This window comes from Mycteria americana, chromosome 3, assembly GCF_035582795.1.
Source record: "Mycteria americana isolate JAX WOST 10 ecotype Jacksonville Zoo and Gardens chromosome 3, USCA_MyAme_1.0, whole genome shotgun sequence".
Lineage (NCBI taxonomy): Eukaryota > Metazoa > Chordata > Aves > Ciconiiformes > Ciconiidae > Mycteria > Mycteria americana.
In genome coordinates, this window is record NC_134367.1 from 76,295,343 (window position 1) to 76,322,429 (window position 27,087).

A 27,087-nucleotide genomic window follows, 5' to 3' on the forward strand; every position below is an offset into this window, starting at 1 on the left:
CTCAGTCATTGCTGTGACGAGACTGGTGGCTACTGCAGGCGCTCTAGTTATTAACACATGCTGAGCTTAAATTCTCAACGCAAGGACCAACCTCACTTTCAAAAATTAATTTGTTCACAGGAAAATAGCAGCAGCGTTCAACCACTTGTTTTATTAACATTTTAGTTACAAGAGTGGGAAGTGTAAGTTAGACAAACATAAATAAAACCTAAGTTATTCTTCAAGTGCTCCAGAGTGAACTGCATCCTCATAGCACCCTCTCTCTTCTTTAGTTTCAGGGTGCAGCTTAATAAGATCATCAATTCGAAGAATAGTAATTGCAGCTTCTGTTGCAAACTTCAGGCTCTTAGTTTTGACCATGGTTGGTTCAAAGACACCAGCTTGCTTGTTATCACGAGGTTTTCCATTGATCAAGTCAAGACCAATCCTGAAAAGAATAGAGTCAGATGGAGAGGTAGAAATATGGTTGGGAGCATGCTGTTTAACTACTCCTAGGTCCCAGTGACACATGCATAGGACTGAAGGACAGAGAAAGTCAGTGATAACCTACACCCTTTAACATGTGAATCATGGTTCAGTAAACTGGGAGAACAATTTTCCATCTAAGTCGCCAGCCCACTTCACTTTCAACCACCTTCCTAGAGGTAGATACTTGCCATTTCAGGTTTTTGCGATCTGGGTTAACCTGAGCCTCGTTGTGGAATGCTCTCAACTTCGCAACGAGATCTGTCGCATCTTGAGCGGCATTTACTGCCAATGTATTTGGAATTATTAAGAGGGATCTTGCAAATTCCGCTATTGCAAGTTGTTCACGTGATCCCTAGAAAGCAGAGAAAGTTTTTAAACCAATTGCTGCAACAAAAGAGGAAAAAATGCAGCCATGATCAAGAGTGTCAATAGTAGGCAGGGGTTTTCACATGCAAAACCTATTTTTAGGCCAAAGAACCACATAGTCTAATTATCAGAGAAAGAGTAGAGTAACTTCTATCCTCCATTTTAAAGAAGCTTCTTACATTCTGTAACATGATTAGGTTTTCATGAACCACGGAACCGACTTCTAGTAGAAGAAAAATGCTTGAAAAAGCACATTGTCCTAGTTTAACACATACATACTGTTACTTCTCTGTGCAAGACTTACCATGCTGGTTGCATAATTTTCAAGATATATTGAAAGTGCTGCCTCTACAGCACCACCACCTGGGACAACAGACTTGGATTCCAACACCCTTTTAACAACACAGAGAGCATCGTGTATAGATCGTTCCATTTCATCACACATGAAGTCATTAGCTCCTCGTAAGATAATTGATGCTGAAGTACGAGCCTTTGTACTAGGGAAAAAAGGAATCGGAAGTCAGCTGTGTTGAACAGAATATAAATTAAAACTCTTCTTGCTGAAGTTTTTCTTCTAAAGCCAAGTTCATTTGAGCCAGATTCTTTTAATGTTTAAAAGAAAATCTTAACATTGTTATGCCCCCTTGCAGGATATGTACATTGCAACTTAGTAAGTCAGTATTTTAAGTTCTAATATGCAAGAATCTAGTTTGAGTTTTAGTCTTTTAGAGAAAGCTACCTGGCAGAAGTATGACAGACAAGATGTTTTCCCATCAAATAAGGGGAAAATGCAATAGATATTAAGAAGGTTCTCTTTTGCATAGCTGTCAAGTGAGCTAATGACTGCCAACATTACAGTATAAGCAGTCATGTAACTGCCACACAAGTGCCACGGTCAGAATATTTCATTCACAAACAAATGAGACTACAGGAATTTGAACACTGAGAAGGGATACTGAAGCAGTGGAAAAGTTAATATCCAAGGTATGTTCTTGTTAAACAAACTGATACTCAAGTCTTCAGGTACCAGACAGCAGTGGCATACTAAAGACTTCAAGGGAAAATACCATGTGCGTGGACAGTTAATAATTGTTGCTCTTCTTACCCATTAAAAAAATGCTAAAAAAATACCCTTTTAACAATGTGGTCCATTCCATACTACCAAGTGGATGACTGATTCAATGAAACCAGCATAAGTAATCTCTGTATTCCACTATAAATGGTAAGATCTAGCTTGCACCTCCTTATTCATATGAAATTATTCACATGGTACCTATTTCCCTTTACTGGGAAGGGAAGCCAGTGTGACTATACTGCTAAAAGCCATGTAAAGTAACGCGATACGAATGCTATAATAATGTCTCTAGCAATTGAATAGAATTTTAATGTAAACTTCAGGGGGGGAAAAAATGTTTATAAACAAAATTTTAAGTCTATCTAGCAATCTGATTGTCTCACATTATCATTGATGAAATGTGTCCAGCAGAAGAGATTAAATACTGATACTTTCACCTCTAATTTGCAGTGGACTTGTATACTCTTTCCCATGTGTACAACTACTCATACCACTGAGACAGCATGGAAGTAAATAAATGGGATTTTATCTCAAACTTAGTAGAAACTGTACACAAAATTGAGTATTTTAAAACAGATCCTTACTTCTTGATTAAAATCAGCTCATCATCACAGATTCTCTCTTGAATCACCTCTTCTGCCTGTCCCAGCATTAATGCCTCAAAACTCTCCTCACCTTCAAGGTTTGCAAGTGTTGAACATATGGTTGCTATAACAAACAAACAAAAAGTGAAATTAGCATTCAATTCCAGCACATCCTTTGCCAACTTCCCAGAACAGGCATACAGGAAAAAAAAAACAAAAAACCAAACACCACCCCACCCCCCCCCCAAACCACCCACAGAAATTGAAAACAGAAATAAAAGCAGCATACGTAAATTTTTCTTAAATTCAACAGCACTTCTAATTCTCAGGTAGCAATTCAATATTCCAGAGATTACAATTGATACTGCTCTTCTTGCTCAACTTTTACAGCCCCTACTTTTCCACAGCCAGTACAAGTTCCTGTGTTTTACCATAATGAAAACAGTTTCTTGCAAATTTAAGAACTGACAGATAAAATCTGTATAGGACCAGAATTTTTTTTCATATGTATTTAATGATTCAGGAATTCTTCATTTGTCTTGAACTATCTAAACAAGACTCTCCAAACAGAGGCTTAATGAATGTGTGCTTAATAAAGACAAATAAATACAGATTCTGGCTCCCATTTCCACAAGACGACAGTCTTCTCAGTGCAAGGCAGCATTTTTTTCCCCACTGTAAGTCTTCACTTGGCTCTTACAGTACTCATCTACTTCTGACAGAATGGGCACTTAAAAGCAACAGTAAAGTTAAAACCTAACAAGAGTGGCTCAGCTCTACTAATCCTCTCCTTGCATGGCTTGCATGTTAAGAAGCCATGTTTTGGAAATTAGTTACTAATACCCTAACAGCAGCTTTTACTTTAAAAAAAGAAAAAAAGAAGACAAAAAGAGAGATTTTTATATACACATACCTCCTGATGCCTTAGCAATCCGCTTAAGGTCCTTTTTTACAACTCTTCGTACTGCCATAGCACCAGCATCAACAAAGTATTTCAGACACATATCATCAATACCTCCAGTGGTGAGAATAACATTGGCACCAGTGGCCAAAATCTTCTGGATCCTTTCTTTGGTAATATCTGATTCTCTACAAGGATAATGCCCAAGTTATAAAAATGGATTTAAAAGTCTACAATCACATTCTGTTAACCAATTTCCTGAAGTCTTAATGTAGATCTCTGCAAGGAGAAGGAACCATTGCACAAACATACTTGGATTTCTCTAAAACTGACTGTACTGGTTCCGCCTCCAAAAGTGAAGGCTTTTACCATTAATATTTGCTATCGTTGGGAAATATTAACATTTAAAACATTTCTACCTCTTGCGCTCAGCCAAAATTACATTGAGCCACCTCAACTGAACAGACCAAAACAAGCCTGTGAAACCCCACTGTCTCAGTTATTCAAGCTTCCACACACCTCTGCCTTATCTGGTCCAGCTTCTCAGGGTCTGAGATAACAACCTGAACACCAAGCTTCATTTTTGCTTTCTGCAGGCTGAAGTCAAGGCACGCAATCTTTGCATTAACTATTCTCTTAGTCATACCTGACGAGAGAGAACAAGAAAAAGGATTTTGTCAGATCGAGTTAACAACATCAAGTCAGCATTAGAGATTAAAACTAATGCTACTTTCACATTTCAGATTTCTATTCAGTTTGCTTGTCTGCCTCCAGTTCTGCCCTGGTACAGAAAAATGCTAACGAAGGCTTTCAAAGAGAGACATTTTTTAAAAAACCTCCACTATAACCTCTCTTTTTACAGACCCCATCCCCAAAACATGAATGACCATGAAAAGCTGACCCATCAGTCTTGCATCCTTTACATTACCTAATCACAACACAGCTCTGCTAAATGTAACAGTTCCCTACAAACCTGATACACAAACCTGAAACCCGATAGTTCCCTACAAACCTGATAAGCACCTCCCCACAAGGGAGGTGCTTACACTCCAGAAGATCACAGTGTTACCATGCTGACAGTGAGCTAGGGAAACTACAGTAACTTACCAACACTTTGTGGATCACTAGTAGCTGGCAGACCCTAGCCTAAAACCACTGGTGAAGTGGTAAGGTTTTTTTGTGTTCTTGTTTTAATTGTTCTGGAACTGAAAATCCACATGCTTTGCAACTAACGCAGTCAGTAAGAAGATCCATGCAGAAAGACTAAGAGGACTGAGTTCACACAAAAGCTTTATGAAACACAGTATGTTCTTACCCTGTGAGCCCACCACGCAGTTCAGAGCGTAACCGTTCACAAGTATGCTCTCTTTTTGGCTGCGGCCATGTGCCTTCAAAACATTAACTGAATTGATTGGATACCGAGCCTGACCCTTCTGGTCTGTATATTTAACTGCCAGTGCAGCATCCACCACCATATTAGCAAAGAAATCACCATCACTACAATGCTGTTAAGGTTAAAACTGAAGAAGAAAACTAGTATTATGCTTAAGAAAAAAAAAAAAAAGTCACTGACAGTGCCCAAAGTAAGAGACAAAAACTGTTTCCAAAAAAGAATTCTAGAAAGGTATAGAAGTGCTACCTTTCTTTACCATTGCCTTAAAAGAATGAGTAATTCTTAAAAGCTGAAACACTGGTAAGAAAATTAGGACAGGCTAGTGTGATGCTTGCATTTTACACACCTTTTGTTCCTTAACAAAAATACCTATCCTATGGTGAGTCTGCATTCCTTTGTTAGCACAAAGGCTAAAAATGCAGGTTTTCCTATGACTATGAAGTAAAATGCAACCTTCTTTCCTTTACCTTCACTCCCCAGGTACTTGACTTCTGTAACGCACTCTTCCATTCACACAATTCTGTATCTAGTGCCACTAACATGTCCTAAGGAAACAATACACTGTTAAAGCTATTATTATGTGCCTAACCAGGTTTAGGTTAATTTGAAGAGTCTGAACATGTTTTCCCATGCCAGATAATAGTATCTGTGAAACGTTTTTCACAGCCCTGTTATAAAAAAAGACAGCTTGAATATTATACTCCATTCATAAAAACTGCTTCAAAGGAAACTAGCCTAGCTACTCAAGTTCTCCAATCACTCACTCTCACTTAAGGAATTTGATCAAGTTAAAGGATACATTCCTATAATTTTAGAGGACATTGACGTTTTAGCAGCATTAATGAGGCACTCCCTGCCCAATTCATCTGTGTTAATAATAAGATTTTCATTGATGTAGCGAACTGCTTCCCTGTAGAATAAAGACAAATACTGGTAAAGAATTCCACCCCCACAAAGACAAAAATTTTACATGTTTTCAGCCCTTCTAAATGTTATCTCAAAGAACACAGGGATGAAATCAAATAATCTTCTAGGACAGTAAGTGACATTTTAATGTGAGACTACAGAAATTCAAAATAAATTAAAATACACACCCAAACGCCGTATCCACTTTGCACCAAGAAGTCTGTATTAATGCAGTCACAAATACAGAAATAAATGAAAAGCATGCAGTTATTGTACCTTAAAAAATGCAATGCACTTCAACCGTATTAGTTTCTTACTTGCAAGCAAGCCGATATCCACCAATAATGGAGGTAGGATGAATTTTCTGTTTCACTAGTTCATCTGCATTTTTTAGAAGTTCTGCAGCAATAATTACCTGTTTGAAACACAAACTCTAAATACATGTATTCCATACAAGCCAAATAACTACCGGTTGCCACTAAGTGGAAAGGAGAATCACAAATAGTTTTCCAATGTCTACTCAGTGGAAACAAGCACTTGCAACCCAGAATGATAAACAGTCTCTGCCATTAGGTAAAAGCCACCTGATTCCACTCCCCCCCCGCAACTGTCAAAAGTCTCAGGCAAGTTTTCACCACTCAGCATCCTTATTAGTCCTAACACTTTAATTTCTCATGGTTGTTAAAAATTAAGAACCTTAATTCAGAATCTATCCTCAACCTTCAAGAAAGGAAAAAAAAAAAAGAAGAAACAAAAAAAAGAAACTGCAGTAAGCAAATTCCATTCCAGAGCACCAGCTGCGTATGGAAACTAGCATCTCTAAAAAAACCACAAGTCTAACTTCATTCTGTAGCCTACTTTAAAAAACTGTTTATATTCAGTCAACCGCAAGGTTTTTCATACTGTATAGCTGATCCACATTCAATTAAGATTCGTAATGGATAAATCAAAAGCTGCACTGTGATAATGGAACACTGACTTTCGGTGTATCTGCCTGTAAAACTTTCTACATACCACTGAGGTTGTCCCATCACCAACTTCTTTGTCTTGCAAGTCTGCCAGCTCACAAAGAACTTTTGCAGCAGGGTGTTCCACTTCTAGCAGTTTCAGAATGGTTGCACCATCATTAGTAATGGTCACATCCTAATTTTCAAAAATAAAATATTAATACGAGGTATTACTATTTACTGTTGTGTTTCATAATGTTTCTGCAAATGCAAGTTAATTATTCTTTGTGAATGCCCATAAGATAACTATTTATACCACATGTTTACTGCTTCTTTCTAACCAAGACTCCCATTCTAACAGAAATGTTACCAGTACAGTATCTGCACTTTCTTTTTATCAGAAAAGTCTTTACATTACAGAAACTCATCAAACATTTTGCACATGCTGGATTAGTAGTAGTACAGTGAGTACCCTCCAATACAGTATTTTATTACAGCAGCCTGTAAAATGGCAAACTTTCCTCATTTGCTTGAAATATTGTTATGGGATTACTTGAATTATTTTTTTTTATTTCTCCTAATGTAGAGACCAGGGTACACAAGTCAACACCATCACAAGGCCTAACTTTAATGATGATTTTCATTCCTGTGAATTTGACCAATACTTGTAAGTGGTGACAATAACTTATATGTAGAAAGGAGACAGCTGTGCTACATAAACTACAGTACTAGATTAAACTAAAATGATGTAGCATACATCACCTGATGCTCAATTTTACCATAGTTCTCCCCTCTCAGAACCATAGAAAAAAAACAGGCATGTGCACATTAGACCTATGAAGCACACTAAGTGGAAGCACTTTTACAGGAATAGAAGTCTTCCTGACACTTCTTAAAGAAAGCTCACTTACCCCGATATCATCCACCAGCATCTTATCCAGACCAACTGGCCCAAGAGAACTCTTCACAATGTTGGCAATAGCAGATGCAGCAGTGACTGAATAAATGAAAGAAAAAAAGTGTTTTATCTTTCCAACTTCAGGGTGATTCAGGTTTACAAGAAAATGTGCGAAGAACCTGCGAGTCAGAAATTTGAGATAAAGTGGCCTAATTTAGGATTAGGTTTCAGCCTAGCTAAGCTAGTAATGGCTTGCTGCTACTAAAAAATACCATCTGTGCCAAACCTCACTCTTCCCTCCAAGCTGGTTCAGCTAACTAACCTGGCAAAACTAACCGATCAGAAAAATAATCATTTTCTGCTGGCTTGGTAAGATGGAGGACACTACTGAGGTCAGAACAGCAGAGGCTGGTAGCACTGTTTCCTTTGGCAGCAGCAAGTCACGCCATGAAACTTCACTCTTGTCTACTCCTCAGTTCTAGGCAGATACAGCACAACGGTATCACCATATATGAATTAGTAACACATCTCTGCCCCGCTTAGGTCTGTGACTGAAACAAAACACTTATTCTGTAACTAAGAAAGTCAAAAGTGACCTTTTAGACCTAAAGTAACATGAAACCTCTAACATAGTGGCTTGTTTAAAGGATGTTCTGCCAACTTCATGTAGGAAAAAGATACAATCAACCTTTTCCTTCAGACCGTGGCAAGTTTTTCTCTATCCCACAAGCATAGCCACTTGATCTGGAAACTGAAAAAGTGGTAGTATAATGGGAATAGTGACAACTCAGACCTTCACTTTGAACTTCAGACAATATAACGGTTTTTTTTGTTTGCTTTGGACGAGTAATGGGCAGCTTTCTGAAAGAAATAACCGTTGTATCATTAAAGTCGCCATTATCAAGTATCTCACTCATAGATTAAGGTAATTCTCATTCTAACTGTTCTGCCTAAAGTATCATCAGAACTGCATGACTCTCACGATCATCAGGAAGCAGGTGTTCAGCTTCTTCCTTTGTCTTTTACCTACTCAGAAACTGAGAACAGCCTCGGAATTTGCAGCCGTTTCTCAAGACTTGGGATTAAATCCTGAGAAATATGGAATATTTTTGAGAACTACAGTTAAAGACGCTCATCTTGAGGGCGGCCCCCACTTTCAGAAGCAGGTTATTTCCTTGTGCTGGGGAGCAGTAAGCTTCCCCAGAGGCCCCTTCCCCACCAAGGCTCCATGGCCAGTCCGCAGCCCTTGCCGGCTCACACGCTACGAGCTCGGGGTGGAACCGAGCCCATCTCCAGTCAGCAGCCGCTCCCCTCCTGGTGTGTGCTTCTAACAAGGAAGGAAGAGGGAAGCGGGATCACTTCGCCACTGAGACGCTTGGGAGCGGCGCGGGATCGCGCCACCCTCTCGTCTCCTCGTGGAGGCTATGGAAAAGCAGTAGTGCTACCTGCCTTCCCTTCCAGCGGCAGCGGCCCTAGCAGCGGCCCTCCCAGCGGCTCCTAGCGGCCCGGGACTGAGGGAAGCTGGCGGCAGGGCGAGGCCCTTCCCGGGTGGGGGCAGAGGCGGGTAAGCACATGGCGGCGGTAACGGCCGCGCCATGTTACCTCCTTTTGCTCCTTCCCCCACCGCTCATCAAGCCCCTGCCGGCAGAGCGCGGCCGTTACCGTTTTGCGTGCGGATCGTGTCGCCGCTGGTCCGCTCGCCGAAGACGGCCAGGGGCCCCTCCATCGCCGCCATCTTCCCGCCCGGCCGCGGCGCGAGACGGAGAGGGACGGCAGCGCGCGGAACAGCGGAATGGCCAGAGGACCGCAAGGAATGCTGGGTACACCCCCCGGGAGAGGGCGGAGGGACAGGGGACAGCCCCGCGTGCGTGAGGGGCGGGGCCGCGCCCTATCTGCCCAATCCAGAGGCGCAGTACGGCCCAGCCTCAAGCCGCGATTGGTGCGTGCGGATGAACAAAGCCGCCACGCCGAGGGAGGAGCAGGAGGGCTTCCAGGAGGTTCTAGAAGGTAGCGTGGCCTCCCGCGCATGCGCGCTGGCTCCCTCCCGTCTCGGGGCGCGGCGCGGTAGCGGGCGGGGTGATGCCGCTGGCGGAGCCTTCCCCTCGGCGAGGGCTGGCCGCCTCGGGCGGGGCGGGCGCTCCGGGTCCCCCGCAAACGGTGCGGGGCTTGTAAGAGCTCAGGATAACCCTGTAGCGGCCGGGGAGCGGGATGGGCGCCTCGAAGCGGCTGAGTAGCCGCTGCCGGGGGTAGGCGCTATTGCACGCCTCCCGGCGCCGCTTGCGCTTGGCTCGGTAGCGGTAGATCCGAAGGCTGCAGCACAAAATAACCGGGTTTGCGTTTAATATTGGTAGGCGTTTTTTGTAGCGGGTCTGGTCTCTGTCCCGTGGCTTTGATAGGCGCTGGGAGAGGACGAGAATCTACTTCTTCGCTTTGCCATGCGGGCGCGTCCGCTTCCTGGGCCCAGCTCCCTGTTCTTAGACCCCCCGCTCTAGGAAGCGCAGCCCCGGTCTCTGCAGGTGGGTGTCTCCTCGCGCCCTTTTTCCAAGAGGAAAAATGAAAGAGGCTCTCCGAGTCGGGGAGGAGTTTTCTGCTTTATTCTGTAAGATGTGACTGACACAACCACGCACTCCCGCAGGCAGCTTGCACGGCAGGTCCTTAGCCAGCGGAACGGGAGCCGCACCTACGCGGGGGAGAGGGGTAATAAGGCGGCGCTTCCGCCTGACATCATCAACTGTGGGCGGAAGTCCTTTCGACGCCGGCTTCCGGGGGAAGGTGCCGGCTTCGCCAAGATGGCGGCGCCCAGGTGCCCCTGAGCGGAGCGGAGGTGACTGCCGCCCGAGGCCGTGGCGGGCCCCGGCTCCCTATGGCGTTGAGCAGCCGCAGCTGTCTGCTGCTGGCGGCCGGCAGGCTCCAGGCACGTGGAGCGGGTAAGCTCAGCCCCTCCGCGGCTCGGCATACCGGCCTGTCCCGGTAGGGGGGCTCCGCTTGCGGTGAGCTCTCCCAGGGTGATCCGGCGGCCGGGTGTCTTGGTGGGGGTGCTCCGCCGTGCACAGGCCCCGGTCTGTGGCGGGCTCCCGCTTGCAAGGGCCGTTCGGGCTGCTGTGGGACGGGGGCGCTGCTGGTGCGTCTCCGGCCGGAGCGGGCGGTCTGACAAGGAGGAGCCCTGCCTGTCACTCTGGTGAGAGGTTCCCGCTGCCTCTCTGGACCGAAAAGTTGTGTAGCAGATTGAGTTTACAACCTTAATTCCGAGTTCGCGTTTGTTACCTTAATTAGCGACGATTAGCCTGACAGGACTGAGGATTTTTACCTTGTTACTTGGTAGCACTGTTATTTGTTCTTTATGTACTCCACTTTCAGTATTTTGTAAAACCTTAACCCTAGAGATCTTCTAGTCATGTGTGAATTTATATTTTATGCATGGGTTTTGAACCACTTTTAAAAACTTAATATACTTTTCAGTTTTAGTCTACAGTTCACCTCATAAATTGGAGCAACAGGTTGAGCTCTGGTAATCTATCTGTTTAGTGTTTAAAAAAAAAACAAAACTGATTTTGCCCTGCTAACTTTTACAAACTGCATCGTTCTGTATCATATTCATTCTACTGTCTGCACTATATATTTTTTTAAGTCTGTGGGGTTTTATTTCCTACTTTCCCTCAAGGTCTTCATTTTGCATCAACTACAGCCAGTCTCAGAACTGAGACTGAAGTGGACACAAGCGAAAATGAGGTGGTTGCCCCAGACTTCACTAACAGGAATCCTCGGAACTTGGAGCAGTTGGCCCTGGCTAGGAAGGAGCGTGGCTGGAAGACAACATGGCCAAAGCGTGAATTCTGGCATAGGTGAGTCAGAAAGTCACCAGCGGAAATGAAGACTCCAAAAGAAATAAAAACCCCACCAGGTGGAATTTCTACAAAATGCGCTTTTTGGGTTGTCGAATCACTCGCCCCCTTAGTTGTTCTTAATTAACAGGTATCTTCTGTGTTAAGAGAGCAGTAGGCTATCATCATGTGAAAGTTAACATATGCATTGAAGATTTTTCCATCTATTGTTAAGGTAGCAGTAATATTGCTTAAGTAACTGCTGTTTAACTTAGGATTCTCCTAGTCCTGTGCTGACCATGCATCGTCGTTTTATTTGACGCACCATAGTAGTCTGGGATTGTTTTGGGTTCGTTTTTTTTTCTGTTGTTTTGTTTTTTGTTTGTTTGTTTTTAGAAAATGCTGATCGCTTGTCTTCTGGAAAATAAGTTCATTTTAAGCTGGGGATTCAAAATCATTATTTTGCTCTTGAGGGGAGAACCACGCCCAGTCTGTTCATACCTGGAAATCTGATATTGTCTCAGTGCAATAGAAAATAGCTGCTGCTAATACTCTGTGGTTGTGCGTTACAGCTTATGATGTACTGCTTGACCACTTGCCGATCCTGACGAGTTGTTACCCACTGTGTAAGCAGAAGCCTTTAAGAGACTGCATAGCAAACCTAAAGTTACATTTCTGCTGGAGCAGTTCCCCTGTTGTAGTTCGTAAGCACCCATACCACGCTGGGCAGGTGTGCAGTGCTTGCTTTGGAGTGAGTGCTGCTGTGAGGCAGCGTAGGACCGTCACCTGCATAACTGGTGAAAAGTTGCTCTTTCACTGTTGAACTGGTAAAATGAGTCCTAGTTGATGTCCTAATAAAGTAAGCAAAAACCTAGATGAGATAATAAAAGCAATACTAAAAAATCATTATTGTATTAATAGCTCCAGGACGTTGTTTTATTTAAAGTGAGTCACTCATGCATTTAAGCATTTGAATGTGTTCTCTCTTTAGATCTGGAAAAGACATCATAATCCCATGTTACTTCTTTCCTTCACTCAGATTACGGCTTGAGCGGACACAGCATTATGTAGAAGCCTTCGTTGAGCGCTGTAATGGGGACGTTGTGGTATCTGCCTCTACCCGGGAGTGGGCCATAAAGAGACACCTTTACAGTCCCAAGGGAGTAGCAGCATGCAAAAACCTCGGCCGCGTAATGGCACAGCGCTGTTTGGAAGCAGGAATCAACTTTGTGAACTTCAAAGCTGTTATCCCCTGGGAACATCGTTGTGACTCGGCAAGTACCCATCTCCTGACACTCGTTTGGCCTTTTTTCCTTTTTAAGCATTAATTTGACTCTTCTTCACCATTAGTTTTCTTATGTGGCTTGGCTGTCCCTTCTTGCCGCACTCAGAAAGGTAACTTTGAGAAGCTGCAGTTCCTGGTGTTATGTTTCAGTGAGGCTGTTAATCTCTGCCCCTCCATGTAACATGTCCCCACTGATACGTCGGTGCTGATGGCGTTTCTTTGTACTTGTGTCTCTCTGTCTTTTAAACAAGATTCAGGAATTCGAAAAAGCTATGGAGGAGGGTGGTGTCATTCTGCGTGAGCCACGAAGAATCTATCAGTAAAATGGAGACCGTTGGGAAGACTTTCCAAGGAACAACACTTGCTTCTTCAGGCGTGTGTACCGGCACAGTGAAGGTCCAGAGCTGGAAAAAGTGGGAATGTGGCATCTTATAATAAAATATTTTTAAATGCATGGAAGTGTGTCGCATTCTTGATTCCAAAATAATCAACACCTTTCTTTTAGGGCTAGAATAAACTGTTACAGTTCAGCCTGACAGAGTAACATAATTTACTTCTGAATTCAATAATTTTAAAGTATATTTTATTTTTTGTTTGATTCTGTGTTTGTTCTAACCTCAACTCGTTGAAATGCTCAATCCATGTACATGGCCAGTCTAATTTAGCAAAACACAGTCATTACGTGAATGTTTAGAACTGTAATGAAGTTACATGCTAAACTTGGTAAAAAGTGATTTTTTTAAAAAAGCGCTCATCGTTGCAGCTTTCTTGCAACCCTTAGCTTCTAACTACTTAAGCCTCGCGGCTCTAGGAGGGAAGCCGCGCAAATGCCAGCTCTAGGGAGGGAGAAGCCTGTTTCCTCTTGCTGTGCCTGCCTGGCGCTGGGCAGAGCATGGCACCCTGCAGCGCGCCGCCCGCCGCGACGAGCAGCAGGGTGCGGCCGCCCCCAGCCCGGCAGCGCGGCTCCCTGCGTACCGGTAAGCTGGCGCTGCGCCTCCTGCCAAGCGCTCGGAACTTCGGGAGGTGCGGCAGGAAGGCCGGGCCCGTGCCCCGGGGCACGGCCGCCGGCAGTGCGAGATCGGCCCCGTCCCGGAGCGCCTACTAAATCCTTAGCGCTCAGCTGACATCGTTCTTAAAAAACCCGCCAGTGTTATACCGAGTTTTCACCTAGTAGTTGGTGCTGTTTCACAATATTTGGTAACTCGGAGATCGCGCTGCCTTTGTGCGATCTTTATTTCCAGAAGGTAAGGGGCGCAACAGCGGCCGCCGCTGCCTTCTGCGTGAGCGCAGGCTCTGCGCAGCGGCTCCTCAGCCTTCTGCGTTCCGAGCCTCAACCTCCCCGTCTTTTATTCCGCGTCCCCGCGCTGCCAGACGCCCCCCCCCGCCGCTCTCGGGTCCCCCTCGGGTTCCGATCCGTTCTGACTTTTTTATTTTTTTAAAGCCGGGTAAGAGCCGCCCCCGCCGGAGCCGCGCGGGGCGCACCGGGCACGCAGGCGCGCCGGGCCGAGGGCGGTGCGGCGGCCCGCGATGGAGCTGGGGGCGGCGGGCTTCCAGCGGCGCCTGCCGCGCCTGCGGGGCCGCGTCCGCCGCGCCGCCTTCCTGGGTGAGCCGCGGGGGGGCGACCCGCCGGCCCTCAGCGGCCTCCTCCCTGCCTGCGGCCCGCCCGGCCCTCGCCTTCGGCCGCCCGCTGAGGGGGCGGCGGGCCCTTGCCCCGCGAGGCCGTAGCGACGCGGGCATTGAGGTGTATTTTAGCAGATAATGGTGCTGGCGTGTACTCGAACAGCGAACGCTGAGACACAGGGTTTTAAAACAGGCAGCAGAGGTTGGAAAGCGAGCCCTCTCTGCGGTGCTGGCCTCGGCTCCGTGGGCCGGGGGCTCAGGGTGTTCTTTACGGGGAGGACGGACATACTGCAAAGGGTGAGGCAGGCCCTTCCCGGGGTGCGATGTCTGTCTCCGTTCCTTATCCTGCCACAGGGATGAGGGGGCAGGAGGCCTCACTTCCACAGCAGTCGGTTGCCTTTTCTCTTGAGCTTGCTAGCGGTGGGTTTGACACACACGTTACGGCGAAGAGAGGTGTTTCAGAGATGCTGGTCCTGATGCTGGTGAAATGCATTCTTCATGTTTCAGAGTTTTTTGTGTTCTTTCCACCTCAACAGCCCTTGATATGGAGTTTACTGGCTTACATTCAACTTTCCCACAAAATAACGAGCCCAGGTAAAGCTGTTGGACTTGAAACGTGAGGGAGACTTGCTGCTTTAGCTCTGTGAGAACAACCTGTGCATTGCAAACCTCCTTGTTTCCACTCCCCCCCAATTCTGGTTTTGTTTATAGCCTGTTTGATTCCCCTGCGGAGCGGTACCTGAAGGCCAGGCAGAGCGTTCAGCGCTTCACTGTTCCTCAGCTTGGTAAGTGCTGGTCTGACACAGACAATAATCTCCCCAGGTCTTAGTGGTAACTGTCCTTTTGCCAGCTGCAGGCCCTGCAGGTAGCTCTGGTCTTAATTCGCTCGCTAGAGACACATTTGTTTGCTGTGGTAGGTATTTTTTTTCCCCCTTCTGATATTTAATACTAACAACTCTTTAATATTTTAAATAATGTAAAGTCAGGTGGGCCATATACTTTTTACTGATCTAAAAGTTGCTCATATTTAAAGATTGCAGGTACAAATACAGGCTTCTAAAACAGAGGATGCAAGCAAGAAGTAGGTGACAGCAGCTCCTATTCAAGGCTGTGTCATTTGATATAGTGTATGAGTAAGGGGACTATCAGAGGAAAATGAAGGCTAGTGTTTCTGATACTCCTAAAATAATAATAAAAAAACAACACAAGAAAGGGCCTGTGGTGGTGGTGGAGGGCTATTGATGGTTAAGAGCCAGTTAGAGGTCAAGAAACCAGCTCCAAAACTGTTTAAAATACTGTTCAAAGCCTTAGGCTATGTGAGATCTTAATGTGCTTTTTAGGGATTAATAGAAAAAAAAGAACCTAAGTAGTAAAAAACATGTTTCAGTCCTGTGGTAGGAGCCTAGCTCCTAGCTCCTTCCAAATACTTTTGTAGTGTAGTTGGACCCACAAACCTGTGTATGCATAGCTGGAGATTTGTGTCACCAGCTCACCTCTTCTCACCCATTGCTCAATCTATTTGCTATTTAATTGGACTTGACTGCTTTTCCCACTTAGCACTAAAAGCTTGTCCCTGTTCAGCTCTCGGGGAGCTGGGGAGTGGCCTGGTAGTTGCTGTTAAGATCTGCACTGTGGCATTAGTGAATGGAAAACATGCACTCCATCAGGACATCCCCACATCCCTCATCTATTTTTCATCTGTAGACATCCAGCTAAATATTGCCATTTCAATGGACGTTTCTCTCTCTTGCAGGGCTGGCAATATTCTCAAATGAAAATTCAAACAAGTAAGTAAAAAAAGCAGTTTTCTGTTGTAACGAGGACAGTGCCACTGAGGTTTTATGCAGAATTCTCTTGGGAGGAGTTATTTCTTGTAATTATCTTCTAGAGAGATTTTTCTTTTCATTGTAGGTATGTGGTGCATTCATACAACTTTTTTCTCTTTCCCTCAACATTGGGAGTTACGGATGTTGAATTCACCCTCTCTGCATCTAGCATTCAGTTCCTGTCTCATTATGGCTTTGACTATAATAAGGTATGTAATCTCTCTGCCAGCAATCTAGAACAGAGGAAGTCTGTGCACTTACAGGAGAAATTAGGATAAATATCCCTAAATGCTACATTTCTAGGGTAAATAGCATCTTGCTGAAGTATGAATGTATCATATGGTTCATTATCAACAGGGAGAGTGAGTGCTGGTTTTTCTGAAGTGCCATAGAGGCAATAACCACATCTTTGTCAGCCTAAGACGGATTTCCCCACCTCAAAAAAAGAAAATCTATCTCTGGTGAGCTGAGGGTTACTAAACAGACCCCAGTGGGAGTCTTTACTAGCCATGAAGACGGGGAAGTCTCAGCTTACCTACATCTTACATATTGTCACATTTTCCATAAAATTCAGGCTATGTCATCACATAAGAGCACTGTTTAGCAATTTTGGACAGGAAGCATCATGATATCTTGACACTTCAAGTGTCTCATTAAAGGAAAGGTAAAAGCAGAGCAAAAAAATTGATTATAGCTGACAAAAATCCTTTTCTTTCCTCCATACATAAACATGTCTGTCTTTATGTAAGAATGCATCTTGGATTAGCTACAGTTTGTATTTTTGAAGAGGATATTCTGAGAATGAGGAACACCAGCATCTTCCAAGTATATGCCAGTTTTGGACCTGGCTAACCTGTTATTCTCTAATTTGCTGCAAGGAAGTCCAGGGGAGAGTAACCAACCTGGCATTGTTTTTTTCCCCCCTCAGTTCCTCAAAGATGGAATCCCGTACATGAATAAGGTACAGGAGAAGATCCTTAGCCAGCATTTCTTAGCGGGTAGCTGGAAGGTCAGCAGGTGAGTGCTATTCAGAGAGGTGGATCCTCAGTACTGACTGTATTGACAGCTCACCTTCACTCAGATCACATTTTGTAGAAATATTAAAGCCTATTGGTCTGAATGCCTCACTGCCAGCTGTTCCAGCATGCTGTGGTCTGTCTGAAGGAAGACTGAGATCACAGGATACAATCTGGAGAGTTGGGTCAATGTTGGGAAGTGATGCTTTTGCATTCCCACAGCAAGGCATCTGTAAAGCTCCATCTGAAAAGCTCCATCTGTAAAGAGCTTTTCCTCTTGCTCTGCCTCTTTCTCCCTGATACTGCTTTAGTGCCCTGGACAGGGATGTGCTGAAGAAGGCTATTGATGAAGTGACCTGTTGGATAGCTGCAGCAGAGGAAGAGGAGACTATGATTCTGCAGGATCTGAGTGGTATGAAACAGAGTGCCTCCCTTAGGCACCTGTGGGCTCTGAGTGGCTTCATCACTTCTCCTGAACCTCTGGGGCTGCTGCTGTCCTTTGCTGCCTATTCTGTTAAACTGCTCTGTTGAGAGTGAAAGCATCTGTGCCCATCCTGCCTTTACAACTCTTTGCCCCAGTCTACGCCTCAGTTCCTGTCAGGCATTCATCTCTGGACTATTGCTTTTCTGCTCCATTGGGGTGGTGGGTCTTTCTGTAGTGGAAGTGGATGTCTAGGTGCTTGGAGCACGCTTTGTGCTCCAAGCACCAAGCCGACTTCCATTTTGTGCTGCTTCAGAGCAGCAACTGGAGAATTTGCAGTTGCTCTGGATCAGGACAACTTTTGACTTGTTTTAAATCCTGGGTGATCTGGTTTTTGTTTTCTTCCCCTTGGAGAAGGGAAAGGTGGGTCTCCTTTCAGAGTTTGTTGCTTCTCATGTAGAGCAACAAGGAGTCCCATGGAGACATATATATATGTCAGTGGGGATAAACAGGCCACTTACCACCTGCGTTAGCTTTTGGGAGCACTGTAGCAGAGCTGAGGAATTTCTGTGCTGTTTTGGAGGAGTTGAGGGACAGGGAATTGTAGCAGAGAAAGTTTGTACATTTGCTTACAGAAACCAAATCTTAATCCTTTAGGTCAGGGAATAAAATACAGAAAAGGTTAGGAAGGACAGAAAGTATTTAAGGCTTTGTCTGTTGATGCTTTTTTGCAGAGTGTGAAATACAAAACACAGCACACTCCCCACCCCCTGTATCTGCTATGTCAGCTGTAGTAGATATGATACTGATACTTTAATAGGGTCTGGCAATGGTGGGCACCTGTGACAAGAAAGACAGTTATTTAAGTAAGCAATAAGACTGATTAAGGTGTCTTTTTGCATGCTGTTCAGAAGAGGACCGGGTTAGTTCCTTATCAGCTGTGGGGGGAGAATGCATTGGTACCTCTCATCTGTGCTTGGCTTCTGGGCGTGTTGCTCTGAAACCTTCCAAAACCACAGACAGTCTTTTTCAGAGTAGTAGCCTTCCTCCCTCTTCTTTTCAGTTAGTGTTTTCCTTTCCTCTGTGTCCTCACAAAAGCTTATTTGCCTGAAATTCTCACTGTGACCTTTGTTTGTTTGTTTGTTGTTTTTTTTTTCTGTTTTCTTTTGGTTTTTTTTTCCCTGCCATCATGTATGGTAATGTACCAAGATCATACATTCAGAAGTATTTTCTGTACACTAGGGGAGAAACATCTGGTCAGTCCTTCTGTCTAGAAAAATGTGTTTTCCTAAATAGGTTTGTCTGCACCTCTGAAGTTTTAACTACTCCTTTTTCTCTTTTTTTTTTGTCTCAGACTATCAGATATTTGAAGTTCAGCTGGTTCTGAGACAGGCTCTCCAAAATGCTTGGACACAGCCTCTTGGAGACAAGAAGGTGAGGTGGGAATGTGGACCTTTTGAAAAGAGGGTTTCTATCTAGACAGATAGGACTGGCATTCTTGCAGGGACTCTGAAATGTTGCTTGTACTTTTAGTGATAGGGTCCAGGAGGAGGAGAAGATTACAATGACAAAGGAATGTTCTGGGAAGTGTTGATTGTGGGATCCCAAGAAAAGGGATCCAGAAAACTGAGTAACTTTGGTTTCTGTTTGCCCTGTAGCCACAAAATACCTTGAGCTGGAAGTGCTTGTCTGTGGGGCACTTCCGGAGGGACCCTCTCTGTGTCTCCAGCCTTTTTAGATCTCTCCTTCATTACCTCCACAAGAATGTACAGTTTTTAGCCTTTTTTTGTGGCTTTCCTTTACTGACTTTTGCCATGTAGTTGCTTTGCAGGCTTTTACTCTATCTGTTATATGGCTTGCCATTTTGCTATTTTGTATTGCTATTTTGTATTTGGTGCAATATTTTCTGAATTAAACCTATGGCTGTGGACTTCTCAAAACATGAGTATGATACCAGTCAGTTGCTTAGAAGTAGATTACAGAAGTTTTTTGTGGTTTTTTTTTTTTTTTGCATTAGTACTATTTTGGTCTGATAACCAGGGTCAGGGTGACAGATTTACCCAGCCTTCTCACCTGAAGCATAGCCTTTGGGGACTCAGTTTGTGTGATTGCTGTTTGTTTCTGGTTTTTGGTGTCATGAACTTACCATATTGGTATCAAGTTAAATTGAATTATGTTCATTTGTGCTCCAAAAAAACTGTGGTAGGAACCACCCTCTTAACAAGAGAAGCATTAATAAGACACCCTTAGAGCAGATCTCTTTTTGTTACTGGAGCACTGATCTCCATATGGAAGAGAAGTGAGACAGTCCTGAGGTCTGAGGGGACGCACTATTTCTCCTTCCTTCATAGCCTAGAAGCTGAACTTGTCCTCAGCATTACTGAACCCCAGTAAGCAATGTACATACAACTAGCATGGGAGGCTGAGATACCCAATGACGATTCTTTTCAGGTAATGGTGAAAAAAGTGAGTCCACAGCATCGTCAGCTTCTGGAGAACTCTCCTTATGACTGCTGCCAGAAGGAGCTCATTCTCCTGTCTGCCCGGGGCTTCACCAACCTCTTCCAGACACTTGTTAAAGCCAAGAAGGTAAAAAGCCTCATCTCTGCTCTCATTTTTCATCTCTTTTTGATTTGCTATGGTGGATGTAGAGGGATGATAAAGTAGTAAAATGACTCAACTCATTCAGTGTGATCATCCTGTTTAGTTGTCAGTAAAACTGAGATGAATTCTTAGACTGCAGTCATGGTTAGAAAAAATGAGTGTTAAACATTACATCTTCTTACTGACCAGGTCCTACTCCCAAAGCATGCTCAGAATTATGGGTCCAAACACTAGATTTGCCTGTGTTACTTTTCTATTACTCTTGCAAATCAAGTGCAGCCAGGGGAGGGGGAGCCAGAACCCATTCTGCAATGCGCTTCTTATGTCACTTAAGAAAATGCAGGAGTCCGCAATGTTGAAAATCCTTGTGTTACACAGCATGAGTCACCATCTAAGAAAGCTGGGCAGATTCTTGCCTTTTGGGCAAGTTACGCTTTTCAGCATGTGACAGACCAGTTTATTGGACCATATGGACCATTAGTCTGATTATGTGTGGAAATTCTTGTGTTCTGTATGCAGATTACTGAATGAATTTCAGCTTCAGAAGACTATGGGTGATGTGCAGGCAAAGGCTGTCCCTCCCCTTATAAGTGAGCCTATAAATCTGATCGCTGGAAGATTTTACCAGTGTTCAGCTGAACTGAGAATCCACTTAGCTCCTTAGGTCTACTCAAACTAGAATTCTGCTGAAAAAATACCCTCCTCAGAGAGTCCACAAGTCTGATTTCCTGAAAGCAGTAGTCCTCCTGTGAGATTTGCAGCCTGAATGACTTTTGGGTGAGCAAGTGTGGGTGCTGTCCACCAGAGGAAGGGATTACAGCTGTTGACCATGCCTGAAATTAGTTATCTCTGAGCTCTCTTCAAAAATATGCTCCAATGGGCTGTTATGTTTATATTCTTCCTGTAGCCCCTGGTGGGACACAACATGCTTATGGACCTTATGCATCTTCATGACAAGTTCTACAAGCCCCTTCCAGGTAATGCTGTACATAGCTGCTGTTCCCAGGCTGCTGCCTTTGTAATGGTGATGGGACAGTAAGCAGCAGTGCTAGTTGCCTCTTCTGAGCTCTAACTGCTGGAGCGGTGCATCATTCCTCTGACTTCACCTGTCTTTCTTATTCATTTGAAATACCAATGGCTTTTCCTCAGTTTTACAGTGTCTTTCTCCACGTGTTGCTTTCAGAAAGCTATGAGGAGTTTAAAAGGAACATTCACAACCTGTTTCCTGTCCTCATAGACACCAAGACTGTAACAAAATCCATCTGGAAGGTGAGATGCAAAGGTCTTTTTGTTTAGAGTTAAAGCTTGTCTTTCACCCAAAAGAGACAATATCTTTCCTAAGAGCCCTGTGGTTACGGAACTGTGACCAGGTCTCAGTGTTGCCCTGAGACATTCTGATTTTAGATCTCATTTAATGAATCAGCAGTACCAGTAAATGAGCTTGCTTACCACGAAGCCTGTCTTGGTTGGTTTTCTAACATGTTCTTCTTTTATAGAAATGTCTGTTTCCTCGAGTATCTAATCTTTTGGAGGTGTATGAGGTTTTGTGCAGGTAAGTGGAGGGCTTTAAAGCCTTCAGCAATCCCTTTGTTTTCTTGTAAAAGATATTTCAAAGTCAGTCATTTCATGTTCATACTTTCCCTCCTCCCAAATGTTTTTCAGCTTGTTTCTTGTCTTTCTAAATTTAAGAGTAAAAGATTTGCTCATCTTTCTTATAAAGTAATTGTGCAGTAAATTATTTGTTCTAAGTCACTTATATTGTACCACCGTTACTTCATTGGTCACAAGTTTGGTTTGCAGACAGCCTTACATACAACTTCAGAGTTGTATGTTGCTTGTGTCGTGTTATGAAATGAGTGAGTTTCAGTTCTCAGTGAAAATACACCCTAATTTCAAATGCCAGCTCTCAAGAAAGAGGTGCACTGAGCCCAAAGCAGTAACTAAATACAATGTTCAAATGGAGCACATGAGCAGATACCATATCTCATGAGCTTAGCCATGATGTGGTAGAAGAGTTCTCTTTTTTTTTACACTTGTTTTGTGGATAAATTGTTTTCATGTCAATTTTGCTAAGAAAAGGAAAATTTCGCCTCTTTCGCCTTACCCCCACTCCCAAGAAGGAGATGCAGAATTAGTGCTTATAAAAACAGTACTGGGATTCTGGGTTTTTTTTTGTTTGTTTTAGCAATTTCAGACCGCAGATTCTCACAAGTTTTTATGCTTGTTTGTTCTTTCTTATATTTCAGTCATTCCATGGGTATCTGTTTATTAATCTGTCCTCCAGAGTTCCCCATTCAAATAGAATCATCTAGTCAACCCCTTTCCTTGGAGTTTTCCATTGATTTTTAGTTCTGTTCACATTTTTTGTATGCAATTAGAGCAGACTTGCTGCTTAGGGGGGAAGTGATTGGGGGAAGAGGCTGATGAGGTATTTAGGAGTTAGTTTTCAGGAAGAAAACTGGTAGATATTATTCAGCTAAGTATCTTAGCCTTTTCATAGAATACTACCAAAGTTCCTTTTAAAGTCTTCAGTAGCTTTTTCTGAAATGAAGCCACAGGTCACTTGAGAACAGTAACTTGTCTCTAACATAATGAGGAAAGACAAAAATCTTACACGTCCACTTGTCTTCAGCAGCAACCTAAATCCCAAAGATCCAGCATGCCCAGTGATAACTCTTGCAAGTGACTGCTCAAGATACGGTATGTTCTTAAGCAAATCTTCAAAGTCAGGTAGCTAAAAGGGTTTTGTCTTACTCTATGGATGTCTACATGCAAAGCACAACTGAGTGCCAGTGGGTCTACTGAATTTGCACAGATCTGCCGATACACGTTTTTGTCCAGACCCGAAGCCTGGGCTCCCAAAACATCATGTGTTCTGCATGTCCCTAGTAGCTGCTGAGGGTAATGCAGGGCAGGTTTGTATCATGCTGCTAGCACAAATGGCACTTAAAACTAAGTTGGGCTGAACTGAGCCCGACATGGGGCTGTGAAGAGTTGGTAGCCCTTGGAAGGGGCAAGGGGAAGTGGGAACTGGCGGTCCTAGAATGGAAAATAGTGGAGCTAATGGCAGGGACATCCCAGAAAGTAGCAGGAGCTTGGTGGCTCATGTGCAGGGTTAGTGGTGCTGCGTGTGCAGGAGGTTGTGTTCACTACATGGTGTGATACTGGCTGCAAGGCAGACGTTTCCTGGCTTCTCCTGGCAGCATGGTGTCCTGCAGTGCAGGGCCTCCTGTGTTTTGAAATGGTTCCCATGCCACCAATAACATATGCAAGACAATTTGGTTTAGATCTTCATGAAAGTTAAGATTTTTTTAATGTACATCTCACTAAGCTTTTAAGCCATCTGTGTAACTACTGCCTTTTTGTTGGTATTGTTTTAAAGTGCAAGGTAGAAGCATGGACTTTCTATGGGGTGTAAAGGTTTCAGGGTGAGGAAGGAAACAGAGCCGAGGGTGGGGGGAAGAAACTCCAAAACAGAACAGTGGATCTTACGAATGTTAGGATTCTGCAGTGGAGCAGTTTCCACAGCGTGCTAAAGGTGTTCACTCCTTTTTGATTTTGTTGGACACTTACAGCTGAGAAGAAATCTCCTCACGAGGCAGGCTATGATGCATTTCTCTGTGGTTCAGGTAAAATGCTTCTTAAACACTTCTTCAGAGTTTGCACTGGGACTTGGCAATCCCTTTCCTGCTCTGTAGCTCTATCTGATGCTAAGAAATACTTGTTTATATACAGTCTGTTGCTCTTAGTAACTTAGCTGTACTTCAGCGAGTTTTTGCTTTCCATTTGTTTAGTTATGTTTCTTTAGCTTTGTTCTAATGCCACCTCATTATTCCTCCTTCTAGTTCTTCTGAAGTCAGCTCACTTGCTACTGTGCAGATCCAGAGAGTGAGTGATGTTTAAATGTTTACTGAAAATTGCATTACATGGATGGGTTCTATGGAAAACAGTCGTCAGTTCACTCTGGCTGACTTTTTGTTTTGCAGGCTGGCCTTCCTTTTGGATAAGAGAAAGTGTTATTGGAAATGTCACTGTTCTAATTAGATTTTTATTTTATAAATCTGAAAGTAGTAGCTTTATGTCAAAGCTGACATTTAAAAAATGAAATCAGGGGCCATGCGATGGCTCAGAGGTTGGGAAATGGCATTGTGACTCCTTTATCCTTGAACAAGCTCTCTCAAGTTCAGTTCACTTGGGTAAGGGTCAAATCATTTTCCATTAGTTTCCATTTTTGAAATCTGTGTGATTCAGTGCCTTCAGTTAAGTTCCTAAGAGGCAACTGCTCAAATCCCTTCCCTTTGCTTGCAGCTTTTCGACTTCTGTAGAAGATACCAAGATCTGAAATACCTATTTTGTCACTAGTTAAAGAGCTTCTTCAGGAGTTCTGCGCTCCAGAGATACTGTGCAGCAGTGCAGCACTGGAGAAACAAAACTTTGTTCCATTTTGTTTTCTGATGTAGTGATGCAGTGGAGGCTGACCCTTCTTTCTCTCAGTATCTCACCGTGTTAGCCGAGTATCTGAACAAAGTGAATTTCATCCGAGGTGGTGTTTCAAGCATTGTGCGTATGAATTGCACGTCTGTGACCAGTTTGTGGGGTGCGTAGGTCAGTAGCCTAGTTGATGGCTTCATTAGAGGAGAAAAATCCACCAGTGCCTGGGCCCACCTTGGCAGAAGTTGCCGTCATACAAATGATACAATTGACCTTTCAAAATGGCAAATGAGTTGAATTTCTGCTTTGTGACATGTTTTAATATTGTTATCCTGTAAGATGGCATTATTCAGTTTACGCTGCCCTAATTCTCCCTGCTCTGCAAGAGTTTGCTGTTTCTCTGGTGGTTTCTCCATGGTAATCATGACAGTTTGCTTTTATGACTCACGTTTAGAAGAATTTTGGGACAAAAGAAAAATAATTTTACACCAACAGTTGTGTTGTACAACCTCTTATTTATGTGTCGTGTTTTGCATATTTTCTGATTATATTAGTAGTGCTTCTGTAGTATTTCTGGACTCGGATATCTCTCAGTATTGTACCTTTTCCAGAATTTTTCTGGGGAAGATGCTCCCTGCCAACATCCCCCTCTCTTGGTTGTCCATGTCCGAGGCTGGCCAGGGCTGAATGAAAGGCAGATTTACCAAGAGTTTAAAGCTCTTTGTCGCTTTGATGTCAGACGGCTTTCAAAGAACCAGTTCATTCTGCTCTCCAATAAATTTAAGCAGTAAGTGACCGGAAAGTCTTAATTTTTTGTCCCTTGATCCTCTTTGATCCAAGTCTTCATCCCACCCTGCCTCTGCTGTGACAAGTCTTAGATAAAGAAGTTCCTGTCCTGAGCTGTGGGATGCTGTAAGCAGCCTGCAAGCCACACTCATGACACCTGCTTTCATTACAGCGTCAGGCGTGTTCTGCGAGATTATAAGCATCACCCTCATCTGCAGATTTCCGTCTATCGCCACTGGAGGCACTCTCCACGCGTGAACTGCCTGCTGCAGTGAGTTACAGAAATCACAGGAATGGGGAGGGGGAAAGGCAGTCCTCTCGGGGTGCCTGGCCCTGTCACAGCAGCAGTCTGCTGCTCTTTTGCAATGTCCTTCTGCCAGGCCTTCAGGAGAACAAGAGGTTCAGAAGCAGGTTCACTTGCCAACTGCTGGGTGGCTACTTGTGAGCTTTCAGCCCTGGGCAACTGGACTTTAACCTTGATCCTGATTAACTGGGGAATGTTACCCCATGGATAGCACAAAACTATGTATGTGCTATCGTAACAGAGGGTTACCTTAATGAGCTGTAGTGCTAGCTCTAATAAGCTTGAGGAGAGAGAGGCAGCGTCTCCCAGGTGTGGGATGGATGTGTTTTTTCTACAGCAGAGTCAAAAGCTTGGTAGTAGGAGAGAATTCCAGATTCAAAGTGCACCCCTCTCATTAGGCAGTGACAGCGATGCTCATGAAGGGTGAATTTCTGGCCTGACACATTTGGAAAAGAATCTCAGTGCTTAATAAGAACAAAATTAAGCCCTAAATCTAAGTAGCCTAACAGCGTTTTATTACTCTTGCCCTTCAGAGTCTCTGGTATTGTGGCACTGTGGTCTCTCTTGGCTTTTGTACTCGGGGGAGCTCCTTGCTGTTCATTCTAGAGGACTGCCTTACAGATGAGACATGACGAACACAGATCTTATTTTTTGTGTTTGTCTATGTTTTGTTTTGTTTTGTTTCGTTCAATAAACTATGAGCAAAAAAAAAAGTGCTATGAATTGTGTTTTTAATTGCTTTCTTGGAAATGTGTTTTTAAAAAGGATGTGTTGGTTTCCAATTTGTGGTATTTTGTAATCTGTTCAGAGCACAGTCCATTCCTGAAGAGGGAGAGATGGTTCTTTCAGTGTCTGATTTACTTTGATCCTCTGTTGGTTCTTCACAGCTATTCATAACCCCAGTTTGTTCCCAGTGCTTGTGCTGCTACATAAAACACATTTCTGATGAAGTTCGGGAAGTTATGAAATGAAAGGGGCTATTTTTAGCTTCAGTTGTAAAGCAGGGGAAATGTCACTGTTCACCATGAAAACAGGCAGAGGTGATGGAGAAACCACTCTTGGGGCTCATGAAGGATTCTGGGGAATAGTAAGTAATTTGCAGTGCTGTCAGTGTCGTGTAGTGGTGCTTTCAGTGTCAGTGGAGCTGGGGATAGACACGGATAAGTGGAATTTATTAGCTTCCAATTTGTAGAATATACACAGGTCAGGTGAGCTGGCATGCATTTCTGTTTGCTTCTAGTACACAGCATGTGAGCAGTCCTTTATCCAAAAATATCATGAGACATGCTTTGTTGATCAGTTTCTCTGATATAGCTGGAGTATTTGTCAGTCCAGGGACTGTGGTCTTCAGAAATTTTTCATGCTAATTTTCTTCTCTTCTTAAAAACAACCTGTTGATCCATGGTTTCCGAATAATGGTCCCTAGGTTTCATCA

General features: G+C 43.9%; 3 protein-coding genes and 1 non-coding gene across 8 annotated transcripts; 2 read left to right on the forward strand and 2 right to left on the reverse strand.

The window, feature by feature from the left end:
• Positions 1-131: 131 nt before the first annotated feature.
• TCP1 (t-complex 1) lies at positions 132-9,361 on the reverse strand. The gene is made up of 12 exons (XM_075499077.1): positions 9,201-9,361; positions 7,552-7,637; positions 6,708-6,836; positions 6,011-6,108; positions 5,587-5,697; positions 4,710-4,891; positions 3,914-4,040; positions 3,407-3,582; positions 2,494-2,617; positions 1,139-1,331; positions 657-820; positions 132-427 (listed from the first exon to the last, which is right to left on the reverse strand). The coding sequence occupies exons 1-12, from the start codon at positions 9,271-9,273 to the stop codon at positions 214-216; spliced, it is 1,677 nt and encodes a 558-aa protein (XP_075355192.1). The 5' UTR covers positions 9,274-9,361; the 3' UTR covers positions 132-213.
• LOC142408537 (small nucleolar RNA SNORA29) lies at positions 8,181-8,316 on the reverse strand. Its single transcript, XR_012775335.1, has one exon. It is a non-coding gene; the product is annotated as a small nucleolar RNA SNORA29 (small nucleolar RNA).
• A 298-nt stretch (positions 9,362-9,659) lies between the features above and the next one.
• Positions 9,660-13,098, forward strand: MRPL18 (mitochondrial ribosomal protein L18). Of its 2 annotated transcripts, XM_075499083.1 has the most exons (5): positions 9,660-10,465; positions 11,200-11,380; positions 12,399-12,633; positions 12,710-12,754; positions 12,896-13,098. In XM_075499083.1, exons 1-5 carry the CDS (start codon positions 10,402-10,404, stop codon positions 12,965-12,967), a joined length of 597 nt encoding a protein of 198 aa, XP_075355198.1. In that variant the 5' UTR covers positions 9,660-10,401; the 3' UTR covers positions 12,968-13,098. The 2 variants fall into 2 exon arrangements, with proteins under 2 accessions (XP_075355198.1, XP_075355199.1); XM_075499084.1 differs by lacking the exon at positions 12,710-12,754 and having other exon boundaries at positions 9,672-10,465.
• Positions 13,099-14,131: 1,033 nt separating this feature from the next.
• PNLDC1 (PARN like ribonuclease domain containing exonuclease 1) lies at positions 14,132-26,325 on the forward strand. Of its 4 annotated transcripts, none has more exons than XM_075499078.1 (19): positions 14,132-14,247; positions 14,801-14,858; positions 14,976-15,049; positions 16,018-16,051; positions 16,176-16,299; positions 17,019-17,107; positions 17,418-17,518; positions 18,882-18,961; positions 19,979-20,116; positions 21,039-21,108; positions 21,315-21,400; positions 21,628-21,683; positions 22,767-22,831; positions 23,707-23,760; positions 23,977-24,019; positions 24,592-24,691; positions 25,174-25,349; positions 25,521-25,619; positions 26,186-26,325. In XM_075499078.1, the coding sequence occupies exons 1-19, from the start codon at positions 14,172-14,174 to the stop codon at positions 26,256-26,258; spliced, it is 1,596 nt and encodes a 531-aa protein (XP_075355193.1). In that variant the 5' UTR covers positions 14,132-14,171; the 3' UTR covers positions 26,259-26,325. The 4 variants fall into 4 exon arrangements, 3 of the variants coding, with proteins under 3 accessions (XP_075355193.1, XP_075355194.1, XP_075355195.1); XM_075499079.1 differs by having other exon boundaries at positions 14,155-14,385; XR_012775306.1 differs by lacking the exon at positions 26,186-26,325 and having other exon boundaries at positions 24,592-24,728.
• The last annotated feature ends 762 nt before the right edge of the window (positions 26,326-27,087 follow it).

What these genes read in the sequence shown, in the direction of transcription:
- PNLDC1 (XM_075499078.1), top strand. Translation starts at nt 14,172, where the DNA reads ATGGAGCTGGGGGCGGCGGGCTTCCAGCGGCGCCTGCCGCGCCTGCGG. An exon ending in CTACTGTGCAGATCCAGAGA is followed by an intron (nt 24,020 to 24,591) that starts GTGAGTGATGTT and finishes TTTCTGATGTAG; the next exon opens with TGATGCAGTGGAGGCTGACC. An exon ending in CTCTCCAATAAATTTAAGCA is followed by an intron (nt 25,350 to 25,520) that starts GTAAGTGACCGG and finishes CTTTCATTACAG; the next exon opens with CGTCAGGCGTGTTCTGCGAG.
- MRPL18 (XM_075499083.1), top strand. Translation starts at nt 10,402, where the DNA reads ATGGCGTTGAGCAGCCGCAGCTGTCTGCTGCTGGCGGCCGGCAGGCTC. An exon ending in AAGCGTGAATTCTGGCATAG is followed by an intron (nt 11,381 to 12,398) that starts GTGAGTCAGAAA and finishes TCCTTCACTCAG; the next exon opens with ATTACGGCTTGAGCGGACAC. An exon ending in TTCTTGCCGCACTCAGAAAG is followed by an intron (nt 12,755 to 12,895) that starts GTAACTTTGAGA and finishes CTTTTAAACAAG; the next exon opens with ATTCAGGAATTCGAAAAAGC.
- TCP1 (XM_075499077.1), bottom strand. Translation starts at nt 9,273, where the DNA reads ATGGCGGCGATGGAGGGGCCCCTGGCCGTCTTCGGCGAGCGGACCAGC. An exon ending in GTGATGGGACAACCTCAGTG is followed by an intron (nt 6,109 to 6,707) that starts GTATGTAGAAAG and finishes TGTTTCAAACAG; the next exon opens with GTAATTATTGCTGCAGAACT. An exon ending in CTGGACCAGATAAGGCAGAG is followed by an intron (nt 3,583 to 3,913) that starts GTGTGTGGAAGC and finishes TTATCCTTGTAG; the next exon opens with AGAATCAGATATTACCAAAG.